Raw genomic sequence first — 13,823 nt, 5'->3', positions numbered from 1 at the left:
CACTAATATACCCTGTCTTATTGTTATCATGAGAGTTTGTAACTGGTTTTCTTGGCTAATTGGTTTTACGAGAAATAATTACACTATTTTTCCAATTTGTAATCTACAATAAAATTTCATATGTTTCATATTTACCCCTTCCATTTTCTATTTAATGTCATATATAACCTTTTATTTTCTCTCTCTCTTCCAGTATTTCTAAACATCAATCGAGTTCGAGGGTCTCCAAAAGACCAAAACACCGTTCATTTTCATCTCGTTTACCAGACCACACTTAAGATTCGCCTACTCAGATCCTTACCGACCACCATCATCAACAATGGCTGACGCTTCCGGCGACGCGAATGACATCGAAAAACTTTACGAGTACGGTGAACGACTCAACGAAGCTAAAGACAAGTCTCAGGTTACTAATCATTCTTTTTCTTTTCTAGGGTTTACTATGGTTGTTGTCACGGAGTTTGAGAAATTAGGTTGTTTTTTTACAGAACGTGGACGATTATAAGAATATTATTGCGTCAGCAACGAGTACAAGCATAAAGGCCAGACAATTAGCTGCGCAGCTGATTCCCAGGTTCTTTAAGTTCTTCCCTGGTTTGTCGGGAACGGCGGTCGATGCTCATCTTGATTTATGTGAAGCAGAAGAACTCGGGGTTAGTCTTTTTCTCCTAGGTTTATCACAGAATTTAGAGTTGGCCATTTTGAGACGTATTTTTGTTGTTTTTATGGATTTTGTTTGATAACTGAGGTGGGAAAATCAAGTTAGTCATCCATCCTGTTAAATAAACAAAAAAAGTTATTTCTTTATCCTGGAGTCCCTAGAAAGATGTCTTCAGACTCTGTGCTCAGTTGGAGGTAGAAAATGACTACCTGAGTTTTAGTGTATGCATGTATATCATAGATGAAGATGGACCAAGGACGGGTAAATAAAGCTTTGTGGTAGAAACAACTTTCGACAAAGAGTTCGAAGACCGATTAGATGCACACTTTCCCATTTTTAGAGCTGATGTAATTCAGCCATTATCACATTTATCTACATCTACATATAAGGACACAGTCTAACACTTTTTACATGTTTGGTTGTTATTGAGGTAGTGTTACTTGAGTGAGTAATAAAGTTAAAATAGTGCCAATTGATGTGATAGAATCTAGAATGACAGTTGAAATGTAATCTCAATATCTCATAGTTGAGTTGCTGGAGATAACAAACACATCGAGCCATTTAGCAATTGTTCTAATTGGATTGGAGCCATGTCGAGGAGCATCACTGCTTATATAGCCAAATCTAGTTTTCAAGTATCAATACCTTTGAGATTCAAACAATAGTGCCCAGTTTCTAATCAGTTTTTTGTAGATACCAAGGCTGATGCAGGAAATTGTTTAGGAGAGGCAGGATTTGGAAAAACAAAAAGGATCTAGGTTTCCAGGAGTTCACATCCACCTAAGAAAGAGTATATCATTTTAGCATCTTACAACAGTTGTCTCCCAAGGAGTACCAGCGGCCATCCAAATGTGGCCAGTTAAAATATGGCAGTATGGCACTTTTTGGCATCAATTTCTACACATCTTTTGTGTTAACTAGGTAGTTGAATCAGCGTTGGCTTGCTTTCATGTCTTCTTAAACCAGAGTTCATACTTGAAAGGATGGGATGCCTAATGGAAATTGGAAGGGATGTTATCATGACTTCAAGGTTTCATATTATGAACATGTCTTTACTAGTCCGTGCAGCTTTGTACATTAATCCCTTCCTGAACCCAGCACAGTCCCTTCCTGAACCCAGCACAGAAGCCTCTGTACCTGGCAATCCTTTCGCATGGGTCTATGTTTATTTTGGTGGAATTTTGATTTTTGATAGTCTTCTCTTTCTTTTTATGAAGCTATGCATGAATTTATTGGAACTGCTGAATTTACTTCAGCTGAAGTAATTGTTGCTTATTTATGCTTGACTATTCATTTTTATCAAGATACGGGTGCAAGCAATTCGTGGACTTCCTCTTTTCTGCAAGGATACACCAGAACATATTTCCAAGATTGTTGACATTCTTGCTCAACTTCTCATAGCTGGTAAATTAGGTTTCTAAGTTTGCTTTTGAGTAGCTGTTGTATCATATGTATGTAACTTCAAGAACTTTAATATTTCCAGAAGAAAATGTGGAACGTGATGCAGTGCATAAAGCTCTTTTGTCTTTGTTGAGGCAGGATGTTAAAGGTAATTCAATGATATCGTGTTGATAGAGCTTTGCAGTTTCATTCAGTTCATATGCTTGTTTTTCAATTTGTTTTGTGCTATTCAGACAGCCCCTCTTATGACAAAGTCATACAAAAGAGGGAACGACTTGCCTTTTTATTTACTGCTGTCTGTGAAAGTGGAAGCAGTTATATCGACGGATGTTCTAAAAAGCATTAAGTGGAGCTAGACGGTCGAGCGACCTTCTAGCGTTTAATCGAGAAAGCAGTTACTTTGACGAAATGTTCTGAAAAGCATTAAGTGGAGCTAGGTGGTCGAGTGACCTTCTAGAGTTTAATCACCTAAATAGGGATTTAGTGGATGCAAAAGCAGAAGCGTAATCTGTTCATTGAATACATAAAATAGATATTAAAAAAATTGTCTAAACATATGAGAATTCGAAGTTTTGAACTATACAATTACTTTTTGAAGGACAAATTTCATTGTTTGGTTGGTATCACTACTCAAATAGATTGGAAAGTTATCTTTAAGTTGACAAAAGTTCAATTAATGCCTGCCGATTTTGAAATGCTTAATATAGCAGTTAGTGTTAAGCAAAGTGGTGGGGGATGCTTAACACCTAGGTGGCTAATTAAGTAGCTCTAAATGGGTATCAGAACCCTAACTTAGTAACTTTGAATAATTGACCTAACGGGGTAGCTACTGGAAACAGAGGTTTGATTGCGTGTTCGATTGTAATCCTCATGTTCTTTAAATTTCACCGGTTTATGATCAGGAAAAGTAGGAGCAGAGGAAGTACCAATGTAAGCAGCCACTTAAGCAGCTCTAAACAGGGAGCTTTAGGATAATAAAAATTTGATTAATTGTTCTAACAGGAGTAACTACTGCCTACTGGAAACAGGGAGGTTTGATTGCATGTTCATGTTCTTTAAATTTTTTGAAGGTTTATGATCAGGAAAAGGAGGGTGGAAGTACCCATGTGAGGCTACACATAGTGTCTGTAAAGTGTAGAGTATATTTTGCTTGGGATGATACATCAGAATGGTTTTTGGAAGGTATTTAGCAGTGACAGAGAATATTATTTGGGATCTAGGAGTGAAAATTATGTGGGAAGATGGTGTTTGCTAATGCATTTGCATTTTGCAGCATGCCAGCATGCTGCTTATTAGGCAATAATCTATGTATGCTTGCTTACCGGAAAAGAACCACATAGTTCAATTAACTTGCCAGAACTGAAATTGAGCACTCACATACTGCGAGTTCTTGTTAGTTGGCAACTTTTCTTCTGGAGGTGCTGAGATGAACAGGGATGATAGAATATTAAGATGATCTTTGTAAGAACAAGTAGATGCTATGTTCTACCAATGCTCATTCCCTAATAAGGTTCTTAGAAATGATATTAGGTTGATTTATACTATCTGCGTTGCACTTAAAACTAATAATAGTTACATTACATGGCATGCCCTGATATTTAACATCCCTTATTTTATGTTTTTGGTCCACTTTTATTGCAGTTTAAACACAATTCTATTTTTCTGGTATAACTGTAAATTAATAAGTTAACCATGTGTGCAGCATCCCTGACAGCTTTATTTAAGCACATTGAAAGCGTTGATGAACCAATTGCAGATGATAATCGTGAGAGGACCCTGATCTTTATTAGGGACAAGGTGAGAAAACCAAATTGTGATGGATATATTTATTTGCTTCTTTGAATAAAATATAGATGATGTCTGTATAAATAAAATTGCAGGTGTTTCCTATAAAGTCTGAGCTCTTGAAGCCTCAAGAACAGATGGAAAGGCATATAACTGATTTGATTAAAAAGGTGTGTTCCTCATGTCTTCATCAACTTATTATCCTTATTGTTATTATTGTGTTCCTTTCACGTCATCAAGTTTTTCCCCTATATGTTTTATCATTCTCAAAATATGCTTAAGTTTATATATTGATGCTATTGAGACTAGAGTTATATCAATGCACTTCAGTTGGCTATGTAACAATGATGACACAAGTTAACTGCCATATATTGCAGAGCTTACAAGATGTTACTGGAGCGGAGTTCAAGATGTTTATGGATTTTCTAAAAGGTTTGAGCATATTTGGAGATAAAGCTCCTACTGAGCGGGTTCAAGAGCTTATTGAAATTATCGAAGGCCAAGCTGATCTAGATGCACAGTTTGATGTGAGTATATGATGTTTCCTCTCTCTTTCTTCCCAGATTTTGCAATGTTTATACTACAAAATAACATTTGGTTATACACATGGTACATATAAAAAGCAACATGTTACCCAATTGTCATTGTTTTACGAAGCTCCATGCAATCTTATAGTACTTGCTAATGTGTTTGCTCGTCCTAAAATTGTTGATTGCTCTTTTATGAAGATTTAATTTAGGTGAAAGTGTTGAGAAACTTAAATTTGGAAGCTCATTCTGTCTAGCTAGTCATATAATTTGCTGAAGGTGCGACAGGGCATTACTCTGAACGAGTTTTTGTTTGCATGTATGATCGTTGCTACCTTTTAAGTAAAACAAACTTGCAAGCAAAGTTAGCTCTATGTTTAACAGGGAGATGGTTTTGATCATCATGCGTTACTTCAAGTTAGCAGTCTCTGCTTAGAGATCTTGAATTTGAATAAGCTTTCATGAAAGAGGCTCTGCACATACTGGGTGTTTGGTAGATAGCGCTTTGCGAAATAATTCAAGTATGGGATGGCTGATATTAGTTTTGAGCACCTTTCTGCAAATGCACATGTATTAATGTGTGCTTACCAGAGTATAGGTATTCAATGCTACTTCATAAAGAAAATACAGAGTTACCACCAAAGTTCTGGTGTAGGGTGGAATAAGAAAATGTTTAGAACCAATACTAAAAGTTTGGAATCTTACTGAGAAGCTTGTGAAGAAGTTCGTTTTTTGTCAGAAGGAAGGTCTTCCACTTGGGAAAAAAGGTGAGGTCCACATCATGTATTTTCCCTGCACATGATTGATCTCTTCATAATCTGTATGCAATTAAATAAGAAGTAAGAGCATGGTGGATGGAAATGTGGGCCACTGCATTCTCCTGGTTCTTGTTCTGTTTTGAGCTGAGCTCGCTTTACATTTTGAGCTCTTGATGGCAGATATGGCAGTATCTGTATGTAGGTGTTGGAAGAATAAGTATCTCAAAGTTTGCTGGAATTTGTAGGATGCTTGAAGTGGGGGTTTCTTTTGTTCAAATGACAATCTGCTGACAGTATCATACCTTAGCCTCTCAGGCAGTAATACTATGTTGGTGGTTTAATCTCCATCAAGCTAATATGGTGTTGATTGAACATCTGAACTTCGTAAAAATGTGCAGAATGGTTAATCAATAGGGCATTGAAACTTCTTAAAGGGATTGATATGCACCTAGAATGGCCTGTTATGTGCAGAATGTTTAGTCAATAGGGCGTTGATGACTTTTGAATGGGGTTGATATGCATCTATGTGCCCTCTTAGAATATCCTTGCTCCAAAGAGTGGAGAGGACCGGATTGGCATTTCCATGAGGGTTGGGTTGTATTGATTTTGTCCAAGATCAAAGCCTATCATCTCTGCTTCTGGCAATGCAAGTTTATGCTCCTTTGACAATCTATTTCAAGGCTTATCTGCAACTCATCATGCTAGTTCAAGCAAAGGAGTTAGATCTACTGTTAGTGTTCGCCAAGTGGATTGCAACACTAAGACATATCTGCTGCATCAGTTAAGTAGATGTTTTAACAGTTACCTTTGTATGCTTGGTGCAATCTGGCTCCTTTGTTTTGCTGTCAACATAGCTCAGACTTTGCGCCTTCATTAACTAGAATGCATCATGTCAAGTCATCTGTATGCCTTCTTCTCATTAATTAAGTAGAAATCTAATTCTACTATCAAATCACAGGAATCGATGCTATTACTTTCTTTCATGTTGATATATGGTCTTTTCCTACCTCCGGTGTTGCACTATATACTGATTCTGTATAGCCTGCGATGTAACACAGTATATTTGATCTTTTTTACTGTCTCTGTGCATATTGATTTGTAGTTCCACATTTTTGTACCCCAACGCAGAACTTGCCAAATATCTTCTCTAACGAATGAAGTTTGTCATCATTTCTGTTAAAGGTGTCAGGCTCTGTCTGTTACAAACTTAGGTTATCCACTTCAACCTTTTTGACTTTTGTATAAAATTAATGGGCAATGTGGATCTTCTTCATTGAAATTTTGTAATTGAATTGTCCCTCAAATTTGCCTTGGTCTTCTCTTCTGTTAAAACATCACATTTTTCTTTCTATGGCTAATTAAATTTTTTCTTGTAATCCTTTTGATTATCTAGTTTGCTGATTACATGGCCTTTAAGGTGCAGGTGTCGGATGGGGACCATATTGATAGATTGATATCATGCCTCTACATGGCTCTTCCATTTTTCTTGGTATGTGGTTTCATTTTCATATGCATTTTTGTCCTATTTTAGTAGGGAAGCAACTTCCTTTTTAACTGAAGCTCTAAATTGTATGCAGAGGGGTGCTTCAAGCAGCAAGTTTCTCAACTATTTAAACAAGAACATTATTCCTGTTTTTGATCAGGTAATCACGTTTTTCATTTGCTTTCATTGTCGTTTTCAATCTTAAGGACTTCTGACCTTTAATGCCACTGTATGCATGTCTTCAGTTGTCTTGTGCTTGTATCCCTATGTGAACACAAATTATTTTTGTCACAAACTAATATCTGTTATTAGGAAAAAAGGAATAATAATGAAATCTCCTCTACGTTCTCTATGACTTGTGCCAATGAAATTACTTTAATTCCAGATCATTAAGGAAAATAAGTTAGGATGTTTGAAGTTATCATGCATCATGATGTTCTGTAAGGTGATATGCGAATAAGCATCTATTTAGCCTTCAAGGTTTTAATCTCATAACAGATTCTCATCTAAAATTCCAAATGTCATCACTCTTTAGTTTTCGATGCAATTTTGGGTTTTCAAGTGAATGTTGAATTGATTGTTTCTACATTTCTGATTAGAGGCTAATATTTTGACCAACTTAAATTCCCATGTGTTAAATTTAACCAGGTATTGGTATCATGCAATTTATTCATCAAAATTGGTTTTCTGTAACTCCTGTAGACATCTTGTATGGGAAATTGATCTCTCCATTTTTCAGTGTTTTTATTCCCTCCTGAATTATGTTCATCTCAGTTGGATATGGAAAATTTACATCTAATTCAATTATCCATGGATATCATATGCTGATATATCCAACATATCACTTGGGATGGTCAATTTATGCCTCCTAAGATACATCAGACATTATATGACCAATTGCTAGCACGTTATAATGAAAGATGAAGACATTGGAATTCAAAACATGTCTTCATACACCAATGTCATCCAAAAGTTGTGCTCCATGAAACAGTTCATAAAAACACGAGAATGTGCATAACCGTCACTTTGTGCCATGCATAAAGACGAGTAAATGTGCCATGCACAGCTTATTGTTTTACTTTATATAAGGTCAAATATAGAAATGTAAAATCCACATTTTGATTAAATATGTTATGTATAAATATACTAATTTATGAATTAATAACAATCGATGAAGCAAAACTGAAACATAATAATACAGAGGAGATAAAAGAAATTACGACATTTTAAAGTATTTCCCTAGGAATTAGGGGTGCAACCAAGTTCATTTGGTTTAGGCCAAAACTGTGAACTGAATGACCTCTGAGCGGCTCCAAAGTTTTGGAACCGAACTGTCCTAGACATTAAACTGACCTGACTGTTTCTCATTTGGTCCCACGGTTTAAACAAAAAATAAATTATTTCTACCATTAATATTTAAAGCAATATGAAGCTTTTAAAATACCAATGTCAAGCTGGCTCCAATGTTGGAGTTGCTTTATTAACGTAAATAGCTACTTTTAGTCTGACTAGTTAGTTAACAACACATCAAGAAATTAATATATAAGCCAAATATCATCAAGTTCGTAAATGTGACAAGGTAGTTCACTACTTGGCAATTTTTTTTACTTAACAGAAAACTAAGAGGAAGCTCAAAGCAACTCCAGATAAATAGAACAAGCAGTGATCACCATCCAAGAAGTCTCAGCAAGGACCTACAGAGAAACAAGGCTTGAAACACCAGATAGCACCAGCTAAAACTCCAAATTATATCACAACTAACAAAGAAAAAAGAAAAAAAATAGGACTTCTGACTTCATCTATATGAGAGGCAACAGCAAAGACAAACAGAAAGAAGCAAAAGCAAAGCATGAAACACCAGATACCACCATCCAGGATGAGGAAAAGCAAAGCATATAAATAGAGCACATGCCACCATTGAAATTCATGGACAGCATATAAACAGAATGAGAGTCATGGAGTCAGTAGAAACTTAAAAAATTACCATTAGGAATTAATAAAATGAAGCTGTCAAGACGAGGAATTGAGAAGTTGAAGCTGTCAAATCAATAAAATTGAAGGCTTGAAAGCTGTGAAGATGAAGTTGATTCCGAAGTGAAGTTGAGCAGAGGAATGAGCCATATGAGGAGGATTAATGAAGATATTAAATGAAGTTATGGTTTTTATTTTAAGCGCATGCACACACACACACACACACACATATATGAGATATGAGTGATTGAGATTAATTTATATTAGAATTAGATCCAGTGGCCAAGATAAATGGATGGTATAAAAAATAAGAATAAATTATAAATACATGGACCGATTCAGTATCATAATCACAAACCAAACCAAATGTGGTTTGGAACCATAACCAAGCTGCCAAAAAAACTAAACCAAACTTGCAGATCTGATTCAGTTCGATTAGACGGTTTCACAGTTCCATATTACAGTCTGTCTAGGAATTACAATTACCAATTTCTGTCAACATGTATAGGGAATTTGATATCTATTGATGTCCACACATGATTTCTGATCCTTTATTTCCTATGCAGCTTCCTGAAGAGCGGAAAGTAGACTTGCTCAAAAACCTTGCAGAGAGTTCTCCTTACTCAACACCGCAGGATTCTCGGCAGATCCTTCCGTCTGTTGTTCAGCTGTTGAAGGTATACGTTTTTCATATCGAAGCTGCATATTAGTTGCTTCAAAACTGCCTTCTGGAACTAATGAAATTCTTGTGTTACTAGTGATATTTTATTGGTTCAGTTCTTTTTGTTCCTTCCCTGCTTATCGGCATACCAACTAAAAGTCCTCACCTTTTAACCTATATTAATAGTGTTTATGCCATGACAAGGTTTTGACACAAATCTCTCTTTTAACATTAATTCCTATCTTGGTATATGCTTTAAATATGGCAGTTTCATTGGATGTTCTGAGTTTCTCTCTTATATTCTTGTAGTATCCACGTTCTATGATGAACCTTACTATTTTACTAGAGTTATATTTATGGTTATATGTCAAATTGGGTTCTACATTTAAAACAGGTTTCTCTCCTTGGTAGAATTTTTTCTCTCCTTGCTGTCATATATCAACGTTATTGTTGCTATTAGTATTTTTGCATATACAATTTAGGGTAGTGATTATCATTCCCGAGACTATGCATCAATTCAGTAGACATGATTAAATTTGGCATATTCTGCAAATATTGGCATTCTGCTATGTTTCTGTTGATGGACTCTTCATGTTTCTTGACATCTCAGAAGTACATGCCTCTAAGGAAAACTGGAGAAGAGATGAACTTCACATATGTCGAATGCTTGTTGTTCACATTTCACCATTTAGCTCACAAGGTCAGTGGAGGTTTATAGCACTATAATATACCATGTGTTGTATGTTCTCTACTTGCCCATCGTCTGATTGAGAACACCCTGAGACAGGCTCCAAATGCGACCAATAGTTTATGCGGTTATAAGATAGTGACTGGGCAACCATCAGATAGGCTTGGTGAGGACTTCTCCGAATTTTACAAAGATTTCACAGAAAGGTAGTCTGTTCTTCAAATATTCTTAATTGTATCTATTCTTTGTTTCTCAAAATTATTTACTTCTTGGGTACCAATTCCCTAAGGTTCTAAAGTATGGTATCAGTAAGTTTTACGCCTACATGCTTATTAGGCGTCAACTCATTCAGATCAGCCCATTCCAGTTCGCATCTTTCTTTTGTGGGTTCTATCTTTATTTATTGTCGCATCATGGAAATGGGTCCCACGAAATGGAACTGAGAAATGAAGAAGGCTAAACAAATTGACTGCAAGTTTCCTAATTTAGGACTTCATCTCCAATCTAATTGAAGAAATTCAATTTTTTATGTGTGCATCAACGTTGTAGACTATATGAAAACAATCTCTATTCTTGTGGGAATGAGGTGGGGGATCTGTTCAGACAGCAGTGATAGGATCCTGGTGCACCAACCATTTCTTTGTCTCCTATAATGATGTTCAGTTGATGTGATGTTGGTTGTGCATAATATGTGAGTTAGGCTGTTTATTGGCTATAAGAAAGAAATATGAATGTATTTGGACCAGTTTTGTGATTTCCCTCGTTTAGTACTCAAAATAACGTAGACATGCTGATTATCGTCATTATTGAATCACAGGGCAGTGAGTATAGCATGAAATTAGTAATTATTGTGGCTTAGTTCAGCTTGAGGAAAAACATGGTGGGACTTAGATGTTTGATTTTCAGTAATGATGCAAGGTTTGTTTATTGTTTAGACCTACCTGCCAAATATTTTATTTTAGCTCCAATTATTCCAGTAAATAACAGAATCATGGAATTGAGTTATTTGGGACCTGGGGGATTGACTGCATGAACTGCTACTGAGATTTATCTTTCTTATGGTAATCAAATATAATGGCCCTCACAAATTGCAAATACTACTTTGTTGAGGAATTTCAATAGAAATATCCAGGTAGATGGTGGATTAATAAAGTTTAGAAACTTCTGATACTAACGAGTAGCATACTTGGGTCCCCACGGGGACATCCCATAACAGTAGCATATTTGGCAGGTGCCAGATCCTTGGTTCTTCAAAGTTGTTACTCTCTTTGTTCCATAAAGAAGTCCCATTTTCAAATGTTGTGGGCTTTCAGGGATGCTTGTGATTCAGCTTCTATACCTGCATTTCATATCTTATCTCTACATAAGAATCAATTCTCTGTTTCTTGAAGCTAGTTGTTTTACAAATTCCAGTTTCATATCATGTATCTGAAGATTGTCAGCCATCAATCCCCTTCCATCAATGAGCTTTGGATGCAGTTGTCTGACCCATTGTTGATAGCTGCAGTATGCATTTGTATTTCTTAACTTTTCTTCAGATAGCAAGTACCAATTGGTGGAGTTTAGTTTCACCTGGCATTTAATGTGACAACTTTCATCTGTATCTAAAGAACCTTTAAAGAATGTGAGCAACCGTGCTTATCTTTGGCTCAAATATCCACCTGGTGCATCATGTTTTGTGATGCTAATGCAGGTTAAGCTGTGTTGAAGACCTAGCTAAAGCTACCATGAAGAAATTAACACAGGGAATGGCTCAGCAGAACAAAACAATGGCAACTGCGATATCCGATGTGGAAAAGGCTACCATTGTGAGTTTATACCCAAATTTAGGCAATATTTGGCAGCCATAAGCTACCTTATCTTTTGAAACTACCTCAAGTAGCGTTTCAATAAGCACCAGGGTTTTTCTGTCACATTTTTTCCATTATGCCCCTTGTATTTTTTTAATTAATTTTTCAAATATTCTTTTAGGTCATTTTTAATTGTCATCTAGCTTGTCAGCTAGTTTTTACCAAAACATAACTAATGTAGTTAGCCGACAGCTAGCTTATCAGCTAATTTGCCAAACATAGTCTTATATATGCCTCTCTTTGCTGCTTGTCGGTCTGTGTCGTAATTCAATCTTTTGATCTGCAGAAAACCCAAAAGCAGAATGCCACAACAGGTTTGCGTACGTGCAATAACATTTTGGCAATTACACAGGTATGTTCAATTCTAATCTGTATAAGCTAGTATATGCCGCCTGCATGTTAATGCATTGATCTGCTGTGTACATTTTGTTTTTGTTAACTCAGCCACTTCATTCAAAATCACCTTCATTTATTGGAGATAAGAGAATTAACCTATCCTGGAAAGAAGCGGTCAAAACTATGGCGCCATCAGCTAATGCAACTGGGTATGTAGATAAATTCTGAATCTTCACATTCACTTCATCACTTCAATTTTATGTACACTGAAAACCACATCTCTTTTATGGGAAAGTTTTCATTTTAAATTTATCTCTTTATCACTGGTATAAATCAGTTGACCTTACTGGTTTCGGTCCGCAAAATTGTCTTTTTTGAATTTTATTTTTAAATATTTGGCAAATGGTCAAACTTCTTTTTGAACTGACCCCAATCAAATTTTTGCAGTTTAACTTTGGATGGATAAATATAAAAGAAAAAGCATCATTTTTCTTGTACTTTTCTATTTCAAGTTCCTGCATGGTCAGGTAAGGCCATGTTTGGCAAACATTGAGCTTATTGAAAACCCTGTTGGTTTGGTCATAAGCTAGTTTTTTTGGAAAGCTACTTCCAGTAGCGTTTTAATATGCTCCAGGGGTTCTTTTTCCAGTTTTTTCAATAGTGCCCCTTGTGAATTTTCAACATGTCTTCATTTCTAATGTTTACCCAAAATGAGTATCAACTAACGGCTAGCCTATTAGCTAACTTGTAGTTTTTCAGCTAATTTGCCTACATTTTGTTTCAGAGTGAAACGGCCTGCAAACACCACAAATGGTTCTGGGAACCATGCGAACAAACGGGGTCGTGGAGGTGGCAACCAACTTGTGCATAGGGCATTTGAAGGTATTTCTTACGGAGGGAGAGGTGGTTCACGGGGCGGCAGACAAGGTAGAGGGTGGGGTAGACGTGGTCGTGGAAGGGGGTATTACTGACAAGATGGATGGATGATCTACTATATATAAACCTTGAGTTGAGCCATTTGGTTGTACCATTATCTAACATTTCTCAACACCATTCAGTCAATCATCTCTCCTGGTGGTAGTAGTAGTAGGCTTTCATGAGTATAGAAACAAAGACAACAATTCAACATACGCTTCTGCTTAATCCAGGAAACGAAATGATAGGAGAAAAGAGACGTTTGGTAGTCGTGGGAATCCTGTGTTCTTTGTTGCTACTTTCTGATCATTTTGGATTTGTAAGTGCATTTTTATGTCTTTAGGTAATTGCAGGTTTTTATAGGTCTGTTGTTATTTGCAAGGATATTGTAGGTACCTAACTTCGTTTGGTTTTTGGTAATATGTACTTTAATTCATTTTTACCAAGTATCCTCAATCTGTTCTACCATCAATATATATATATATATATATATATATATATATATATATAATTTCAATTGAAAACCAACTTTACATTGTGAATCATGAGACAAATCTTTGCCGTCCATCTATATTATACATAAATATGATTTTTTTATCAAAATTGTTAATAAATTAGAGGGGTAAAAAATGAGGTTCATTTCAATCATGACCATGTTTAATTATATGATTTTTTTTATTTTTTAATTAAAAACTTTACGCCCCTTGATATAAATTAAATTATCTTAAAAATTACTTATATTTTAATCAAATAAATTATATAAAAAAAACGAGAATTTCATTCTCTT

General features: G+C 35.8%; 1 protein-coding gene across 2 annotated transcripts; it reads left to right on the top strand.

The window, feature by feature from the left end:
* The first annotated feature begins 242 nt into the window (after positions 1-242).
* Positions 243-13,394, top strand: LOC112522762 (apoptosis inhibitor 5-like protein API5). Of its 2 annotated transcripts, none has more exons than XM_025132069.1 (16): positions 243-406; positions 489-653; positions 1,966-2,065; positions 2,145-2,210; positions 3,765-3,859; positions 3,943-4,017; positions 4,225-4,374; positions 6,556-6,621; positions 6,710-6,775; positions 9,153-9,263; positions 9,858-9,947; positions 10,035-10,141; positions 11,629-11,743; positions 12,072-12,137; positions 12,230-12,330; positions 12,906-13,394. In XM_025132069.1, exons 1-16 carry the CDS (start codon positions 320-322, stop codon positions 13,090-13,092), a joined length of 1,647 nt encoding a protein of 548 aa, XP_024987837.1. In that variant the 5' UTR covers positions 243-319; the 3' UTR covers positions 13,093-13,394. The 2 variants fall into 2 exon arrangements, with proteins under 2 accessions (XP_024987837.1, XP_024987836.1); XM_025132068.1 differs by having other exon boundaries at positions 6,550-6,621.
* The last annotated feature ends 429 nt before the right edge of the window (positions 13,395-13,823 follow it).

This window comes from Cynara cardunculus (assembly GCF_001531365.2).
Source record: "Cynara cardunculus var. scolymus isolate 2C chromosome LG 12, CcrdV1, whole genome shotgun sequence".
Classification (NCBI taxonomy): Eukaryota; Viridiplantae; Streptophyta; class Magnoliopsida; order Asterales; family Asteraceae; genus Cynara; species Cynara cardunculus.
Note: the sequence above shows the minus strand (reverse complement) of the source record. Positions and strands in the feature narration are given on the sequence as shown.

What these genes read in the sequence shown, in the direction of transcription:
- LOC112522762 (XM_025132068.1), top strand. Translation starts at nt 320, where the DNA reads ATGGCTGACGCTTCCGGCGACGCGAATGACATCGAAAAACTTTACGAG. An exon ending in TGCTCAACTTCTCATAGCTG is followed by an intron (nt 2,066 to 2,144) that starts GTAAATTAGGTT and finishes TAATATTTCCAG; the next exon opens with AAGAAAATGTGGAACGTGAT. An exon ending in TGATCTTTATTAGGGACAAG is followed by an intron (nt 3,860 to 3,942) that starts GTGAGAAAACCA and finishes ATAAAATTGCAG; the next exon opens with GTGTTTCCTATAAAGTCTGA.